At 45.9% G+C, this 9,130-nt stretch overlaps 1 protein-coding gene across 2 annotated transcripts in view; it reads left to right on the forward strand.

The window, feature by feature from the left end:
* The first annotated feature begins 3,030 nt into the window (after positions 1-3,030).
* lmbrd1 (LMBR1 domain containing 1) overlaps positions 3,031-9,130 on the forward strand; it is a 282,689-nt gene continuing 276,589 nt past the window's right edge. For both annotated transcript variants that reach the window (XM_060821284.1, XM_060821285.1), the window contains exon 1: positions 3,031-3,148. In XM_060821284.1, coding sequence (XP_060677267.1) covers positions 3,089-3,148 — 60 coding nt within the window. In that variant the 5' untranslated portion in view covers positions 3,031-3,088. The remainder of the gene's footprint in view (positions 3,149-9,130) is intronic.

Genomic DNA, 9,130 nt, shown 5'->3' on the forward strand with positions numbered 1-9,130 from the left:
TATGAGAGTAACCTAGTAATGTAAAAGAAGATCGTAAGAGTTTTTTTAGACATCTAAAAGATTAGAGAGAGAGGCAAGACTGGACATTGGACCACTGGCAAATGAGACTGGAGGAGTACTAATGGGGACCGAAGAAATGACGGAGGAACTATATCCAGAGGAACCTTGATTATCCGGCATTCGATTATCTGAATATCGGATTATCCGACAAGATTGCAATGTCTTAATGCTCGGCTAAACTACGTGTTCCAGCATTCAATTATCCGTCATCGATTAACTGAATGAAGTAATCCCCGCCCATGTCCTTCAGATAATTGAGAATCCTTTGTAGATACTTTGCATTAGTTTTTATGTGAAACACATCATTGCATACGTGAATTTCAAGAGAGTTAGTGGACAGTGATGAATGTAGTAGCCATGATTAAGAATAACATGCTAGGGAATTTGAAGGTGTATAAACCATCTGGATCAGATAGATGACACCCCAGAGTCCTGAAGGAGATAATTGAAGAAATTGTAAAGGAATTGATGGTGATCTTTCAGGAATCAGTGGAGTCAGGGAGGAGCCCAGAGGACTGGAAAATGGCTAATGTAATGTAACACTCATGATTAAGAATGGAGGAAGGCAGAAGACAGGAAACAATAGGTTGGTTAGCCTGGCCTCTGTCATTGGTAAGATTTTAGAATCCATTACTAAGGATTATATTGCAGAGTACTTGGAAGTGCATTGTAAAATAGAATGAATTCAGCGTTGCTTCGTCAAGGGAAGGTCATGATTGACAAATCTCTTAATCATTGAGGAGGTAATGACCACGTTAGACAAAGGAGAGCAAGTGGACATGATCTATATGGATTTCCTGAATGCCTTTGTAAAGGTGTTGCATGGTAGGCTGCTTAATACGAGCCCATGCTGTTAAGGGCAAGGTACATGGCCGGATAAAGGATTGACTGATGGCAGAAGACAGTGAGTGGAGATAAAGATGTCTTTGCAAGGTTTGTGAAGGTTTGTAGCTCAGGTTGAGGTTTAGGGTGTAGGTTTGCTTGCTGAGCCCTCATAGCCCTCCACACATATGAAAAAAAACCCACCATTTGACTAGGACAACACACCTATCCTGGGACAGCCTAAGCAAAGACATGCCAGAGAATTCCTAGAGGCCTGGCACTCCAACCACAATGCCATAAACAAGCACATAGATCTAGATGCCATCTATCAACCCCTCAGAAAATGAACAGGAAATGACATCACCACAAACCCCAGGAACCCCATCCAGGAGAAAGATATAAATAGAAAGCAGGAGACAACAGCTTCGCTTCACTTGGAGGTCACCACTGATGATGTTACCTAGCCAGGTAATGAAATGTCTGGATATCAATCCTACAGCTCAGCAAGCAAACCTACACCCCATAAAGATGTCTTTTTCAGGATGGCAGCCAGTGACTCGTGCAGTTTCGTCAGGCTCAGTGTTGGAACCATAAGCATTCGTGTTAAATACTAACAATCTGGAAAAAGAATCTGAGGGCATTGTTGCTAAGTTTGCACATGATACAAAAGTAGGTGGAACGACAATTATGTTGAGGAAGCAGGGAGGCTACAGAAGGATGTGGACAGTCCAGGAGAATGGGCAAAAAGTAGCAGATGGAATACAATATGGGAAAGTTTGAGGAAATGTAATTTTGTGGAAAGTATAGAGGAATGAATTATTTTCTAAACAGGGAAAGTCTTCAGAAATCTGAAGTGCAAAGGACATAGTCTGGACTTACTTAAGGTTAACATGTAGGTTCCATGGACAGTTAGGAAGGCAAATTCAATGCTACCATCCATTTCAAGTGGCCTAGCATACAAGAACAAAAATGTACTGCTGAAGCTGTAAAAAGCTCTGGTTAGATCACATTTTAGATATTATGATCAGTTTTGGGCCCTGTATTTAAGGATGTGCTGGCGATGGAGAGGTCCAGAGGAGGTTTATAAGGATGATTCTGGGAGTAAAGACCTTGTCATATGAGTAGTGGTTGAGGGCTCTGGGTCTGTACATGATGAATTTAGAAGAGGGGATCTTATTAAAACTTATAGAATACTGATATGTCTGGATATCCGATGTGGAGAAGATGTTTCCAGTAGAATGAGAGACAAGGATCCAAGGGTACAGCCTCAGAGGGATGGGCCAACCCTTTCGAACTGAGGTGAGGAGGAATTTCTTTAGCCAGAGGATGTTTAATTTGTGGGTCTCATTGCTTCAGAGGTCTGTGGAGGCCAAGTCATTGAGTATATTTAAGACAGATGTAGAGAGACTCATCATTAGTGAGGGGATCAACCATTATGATGGACAGGAGGCTGGAGAATGAGATTGAGAAACATGTCAGCTATGAGAATGAGAGACTTGTTGGGCCGAATGGCCTCATTCTGCTCCTATGCCCTACAAGTAGTGATAAGTGGGGTATGTTAAGGGGTGAATGGAAGATAAGAGAGGCATGTTAGGGAATGGGTGGCTGAATATCTGAGGTGGGAGAAAGTGAGGCATGCAGATGCTGGAGATCAGAGTCGAAAAGTGTGGCGCTGGAAAAGCACAGGTCAGGCAGCATTCGAGGAATAGGAGAATCGGCATTACAGGCATAAGCCCTCCATCAGGATGGGGGGGGGGGGGGGGGAAGGGGGCTGTTGGATAAATGAGAGGGTGGGGTTGAGGAGAAGGTAGCAGGGAAGGCGATAGGTAGCTTTTGGGTGGGGGTGCGTATGGTGATAAGTCGAAGGGGAGAGTGGATTTGTGAGGTGAGTGAAGTTACACGACGTTCAGGTACAAGACAGGTAGCTGGCTTGCAGGGGATGACTAGAGTTGTCTGTGGTCGTTAGGCGAGTGAGTGAATAAATGGGGGACTATAACAGAGATAGCGGAGGTGTATAAACCCAACTTGTCGCGGTCAAGAGACAGCAGTCACAAACAACTTTCGGCGCGTTGACTTCCCGGCGTTTGGGACGCGGGGCGCGCACGCAAAGGCGTACACGGGCTGCGCGTATGCGACGGCGGAAGGCGTGGTTGTCGTTGTCAAGGGGTAGGAACGTCAGGTCCGAGACAGGGCTAGGAGTGTGGAGATGGGTTCGCTTCTAATCGAGTCCGTGTGGGGTTGGTCCATATTCGCTCTGGTTTTACTGGTAGGCCAAACCACCTATAAGCAGTGGCCTACGTGGATCAGTGAATGATTGATTAAGTTGTTTTTGTTTGTTTGTGTGTGTGCAGTGAGAGCTCTGAGGGTAGGCCCGGGCCTCTGTGAGGGGAACTGGGGGGTTGAGGGTTTGGCATCTCTGACCAGATCACCCATCTCCCCTGATTTCACAAACCTTCAGGGACAACAGACCCGAGTTTCACTCACCACAGTCACCGGGAAACTCCTGAAGACTGCGGGCAATCCTGGGAAGTTGGCAACCTTTATCAACAATAATCATGAAGTAACCAGGCTCATGTGGGAAGTCTGTGTGAATATTCACAGGGATCCTTGAGCAAGCTGGTGTGTGAGCACATTCCAACCTGATATGTTTACTGTGTTTTCACAGGATTCCTACAGTGTAGAAGCAGGCCTTTCAGTCCATCGACTCCACACCAACCCTGTCAACAGCATCTTACTCATCCCCAATGTACCCCGTTCAACCCTGTAATCCTGCGTTTCACATGACCAATCCATCAAGCCTGCATATCTTTGAACTATGGGAGGAAACTCGATCACCTGCAGGAAACCCATGCAGATAGAGAGAGTGTGCAAACTCCCCACAGACAGTTGTCCAAGGGTGGAATTAAACCTCCGTCGCTAGTGCTGTGAGGTAGCAGTGCTAATCAATAAGCCACCATGCTGTGCCTTACTTTCTCTGTGCCTTACTTTCTCTGCATCTATTGAGCATTTCCTAGAATTTTATTGTTTATTAGTTTACTTTAAATAGCAAGCAAGCTCTTGACATTTACATTATGTTCTTGTGTCATGTTTCTATACAAAATTCAGTTATATGGCTTGTAAAAAGTGATGCCAGTCAGTTCTATTTTAAGTGATGTGATTATTCAAACACAGCACATAGGTGGAGTTAAAATGCATAGATAGTCCAATGCTGAAACAAGTGCAAGGGACTGAATGGCCTCTTTATGTCTCGATTAATAAATGCCCCAGTCATTTGTGCAACAATGTATTAAATTTGTGCTTTTAATACAGAAAATGGATATTTTGAGAAAGTTTAACAAACAGAAGTGTCATAAACCGGATGGAATTAGATAGAAATGAAGGAAGACCTATAATGCACCTTGCACAATCTCATAAATTATTAAAGCACTTGAAAGCCAATGAAATTGATTTGAAGTGTAATTACTGTTGCATAAGAAACTGACAGCCACAAAATCTTGAAATGATATAACATAGAAGGGGCCATTCACCCCATCTAGTCCATGTTCACCAAAAGACACCCAAACTTCCTGCACATGACCCATTGCCCTACAGTTTAAAGTATATGGCGCAGATTCAGGTACTTTATAAAAGAGTTGAGGCTCTCTGCTAACTCAAGCACTAAATTCCAGACAATCTACCACTGTCTGCATAAAAATGTTTTTCCTCACGGCTCCTGTAATCCTTCTGCCATTTTGTCTGAATCCGTGACCCCTGGTTTTTAAACTGTCTGGCAAGGAAACTTGTTCTTGCTGTCTATCTCTACCTCTCTCAATTTTGGTTCCTCAGTCATGTCACTCCTCATCCAGCTCTGCTCCAAGGAAAAACTACCCCAACCTCTCCAATCTCCTCTTGTATGTCCAATTCTCCAGCCCTGGTAACATTCTTTGGAAATTTCTGCATTCTTTCTGAGAATATGTATAGGGTATAAGCAGGCAGGGAAAGAGTTAAGTTCTGAGTTTTGTGAAACAAGAAATTCAGCTGAGCATGATTTAGATCAGATAAATTGCAACATTTGAAAGACATTTTGCTGGGTATATGAATAGGAAGGGTTTGGAGGGAATGGGCCGGGTGTTGGCAGGTGGCACTAGATTGGATTGGGATAGCTGGTCAGCACGGATGGGTTGGACTGAAGAGTCTGTTTCCATGCTGTACATCTCTCTGACTCTAAGAACTTACAACGTCTCCAGAGCAATTATGTCCCTCCTGTAATATGGTGACTAGAAATGCACACAACACTCCAGTTGTGGCCTCAGCAGTGTCTTATACAATTTCATCATTGTGCAGCCACCTATTCTATACCTTCTGCATATGCTTTCTTTACAACCTTATCCTCCCGTATTGTTTTCTTTAGAGATCTGTATGCATGCTAAGATCTCTCAATTCATCTACCCTTCTCAGTATATTCTCAGTTATTGTGTATTCCATTTTATTGTTTGATGTCCCTAAATGCATTACCTCATTCTCAGCAGATTTGACCTCCATCTGTCTACTCTACCAACCTATCTGTATGATTTTTAAGCTTACAGCTATCCTTTATACAGACAGATCTTCCAATTGTGCTCCTCACATTCAAGTCCAAATCGTTAATGTATAACCAACAGCAGGTTTGTTCTGTAGAACACCACTTGAAAAAGTTTTACATTCACAAGGGCAACTATTGACTGTTACCCTTTGTTTACTCATATTAAGCCAATTTTCGATCCATTTGCACACAATCAGATTCTATAAACCACAGTGCAACGATTGCCAGATCACCTGCATTCTCAATGATGTTTGAGGGATAAATGGTGTCGATGACACTAAGAAATACTCCCAGGTTCTTCCTTGTTATCCAGTCTATCTTTTATATCCACCTGGGTTTGCACATGGGGCACTGGCTTAACGTAGAAAAGGTATTTCCTTACGGGGGGAACTCTAGAACAAGGTACAGCAGACATGTGGAGAAATTAGTTCTCTCAAATTGTCATGCACCAGTGGAATGCACTTCACCAGAGTGCAGCGGATGCTGAGATATTGAGCAAATTTAAGGAGGAGCTGCACAGAATTTTGAATAGTAATGGGTCGAGGGTTATGGAGAGCAGGCAGGAAAGTGGAGCTGAAGCTGAGATGAGGTCAACTGTGATTATATTGAATGGCAGAGCAGGCTTGAGGCCTGAATTGCTTCCTCTTGTTCCTAGTTCTTACGTTTCATCTGAAAGCTGATACTTATACCGTACAACACTCCTTCAGTACTGCACTGGACTGTTGTCCGAGAGTTTTGTGCTCAAGTCTTTGAGTGGGGTAGGGGGTGCAGTGTGTAGGTGTGGTTGCAGAGTGTGTCATAGTGGAGGCAGGGGTGCTGCATGTGGGCTGATAGTGGGGACAGGAATATGGTGTGGGGTGTTGTGGAGGAGTCTGAGGTTGCAGGTAGTGATTGTTGGCTTGGCTTTAGTGCTGAAGGACATTTCATAGATAGGGAAGACCTTTATTAGATTGGCCCATGAAGATGGCAATAAATTTGAGATGCTGGTGAATTGGGAGCTGCTATTTTTGTCATTTTTCTATTGTATCGGTCAAAAGTACCACTCACTCCCCCCCACCCCCTGAGAATAGTTTTACTTTGGAAATACTGTAGGTCAGTATTGTAATTGCATATATAATACGTTTATTGTCATTGACTAAAAAATGAGGTCTGCAGATGCTGGAGATCACAGCTGCAAATGTGTTGCTGGTCAAAGCACAGCAGGTTAGGCAGCATCTCGGGAATAGAGAATTCGACGTTTCGAGCATAAGCCCTTCATCAGGAATAAGAGAGAGAGAGCCAAGCCGGCCGAGACAAAAGGTAGGGAGGAGGGACCAGGGGGAGGGGCGATGGAGGTGGGACAGGTGGAAGGAGGTCAAGGTGAGGGTGATAGGCCGGAGCGGGGTGGGGGCGGAGAGGTCAGGAAGAGGATTGCAGGTTAGGAGGGCGGTGCTGAGTTGAGGGAACCGACTGAGACAAGGTGGGGGGAGGGGAAATGAGGAAGCTGGAGAAATCTGAATTCATACCTTGTGGTTGGAGGGTTCCCAGGCGGAAGATGAGGCGCTCCTCCTCCAGCCGTCGTGTAGTTGTGTTCTGCCGGTGGAGGAGTCCAAGGACCTGCATGTCCTCGGTGGAGTGGGAGGGGGAGTTAAAGTGTTGAGCCACGGGGTGATTGGGTTGGTTGGTTCGGGCGGCCCAGAGGTGTTCTCTGAAGCGTTCCGCAAGTAAGCGGCCTGTCTCACCAATATAGAGGAGGCCACATCGGGTGCAGCGGATGCAATAGATGATGTGTGTGGAGGTACAGGTGAACTTGTGGCGGATATGGAAGGATCCCTTGGGGCCTTGGAGGGAAGTGAGTGTGGAGGTGTGGGCGCAAGTTTTACATTTCCTGCGGTTGCAGGGGAAGGTGCCGGGGGTGGAGGTTGGGTTGGTGGGGGGTGTGGATCTGACAAGGGAGTCACGAAGGGAGTGGTCCTTGCGGAACGCTGATAGGGGAGGGGAGGGAAATATATCCTTGGTGGCGGAACGCTTCAGAGAACACCTCTGGGCCGCCCGAACCAACCAACCCAATCACCCCGTGGCTCAACACTTTAACTCCCCCTCCCACTCCACCGAGGACATGCAGGTCCTTGGACTCCTCCACCGGCAGAACACAACTACACGACGGCTGGAGGAGGAGCGCCTCATCTTCCGCCTGGGAACCCTCCAACCACAAGGTATGAATTCAGATTTCTCCAGCTTCCTCATTTCCCCTCCCCCCACCTTGTCTCAGTCGGTTCCCTCAACTCAGCACCGCCCTCCTGGCCTGCAGTCCTCTTCCTGACCTCTCCGCCCCCACCCCGCTCCGGCCTATCGCCCTCACCTTGACCTCCTTCCACCTGTCCCACCTCCATCGCCCCTCCCCCTGGTCCCTCCTCCCTACCTTTTGTCTCGGCCGGCTTGGCTCTCTCTCTCTTATTCCTGATGAAGGGCTTATGCTCGAAACGTCGAATTCTCTATTCCTGAGATGCTGCCTAACCTGCTGTGCTTTGACCAGCAACACATTTGCAGTTATTGTCATTGACACCAATCTTTGGTAAACTGCAACAGCTGTGATTGGAGTTACACTTCTTCCTTTGAAAAACATACACCAGTGAACTTTGAGCATGTTTTTTGTTTACATACATTATGAATTATAGATTTGAGAATTAAGTGAATAAAATAGAAATTGTCACATGTACTTTTGCATGAAAAATACAGTGAAAAATTTTGTCTGTCGCCATACCATGGTGCCTACATCAGAGACATAAGTCATACATAATGATTTTTAAAAAATGCAAGATTTAAGACAAAGTTCATCACAGTTCAGTTAACAGCACCTGGGCTTTTAGGGAAAGCCAATTTAGGAGCAATGGAATACCCCGAAGATGCAGTTGGGATGAGACTGTCACACTGGGGTGCTGGATACTAGATCAGAAGCCTAAGACGGAGATTGCTGGGCTGAGATGGCCACTCCTGGATGAGATGCTTGGTGGGCTACTGGAACACCTGGACGCTGAAGATAAAGGAGATCACATGAGGATGAGGATGAGGCCTCTACGTTGAGACAAAACTGCCACACTGGAAAACCACTAAATGGACACCACCATACAGAAAGACTGCGACGTTGGGCTGAAGCCACCACCCTCCTCCTTCAGGCGCTTGGACATCGCTGTCGACCTGAAGCCTTGGTCTGGCCTGTGTATCCAGTTTGGGGAATTTCTCAGTTACCAAGAGACCCTGGGCTAGGATGGAGTTGTGTCTGGCTCATCCTGGTGTAGCTGCCATTGTCACTGGTGACCTCCTCCTTCACCTGTCACTTTCCTTAATTAAAAGACGAAACAAAAAAAGAGCAGAAGTAAAAATAAAGTCTGCGTGAGCAGATGAATCCCGGGCTCAGCCCCCTTTGCCATTTTGACAAAATCGTGCTTGGAGAATTCTGTGCACCAGAGACCTAGCTTGGGTTTGGCAAGACATTGGGGTCAACTCTGGGCTGGACAGCTGATTTGTAATACCCAGTGATATCCACTGCATAGGTTCAATTCCCATTCTGGCTGAGGGTGACCATTTTCTCAACCTGTCCCCTCGTTTGAGGCATGGTTACCTTCGGGTTAAACCAGTAGCAGTGATATTTTCTCTCTCTCTCTCTCTCTCTCTCTCTCTCTCTCTCTCTCTCAAGAGAGAACAACT

This window comes from Hemiscyllium ocellatum, chromosome 3, assembly GCF_020745735.1.
Source record: "Hemiscyllium ocellatum isolate sHemOce1 chromosome 3, sHemOce1.pat.X.cur, whole genome shotgun sequence".
NCBI lineage: Eukaryota > Metazoa > Chordata > Chondrichthyes > Orectolobiformes > Hemiscylliidae > Hemiscyllium > Hemiscyllium ocellatum.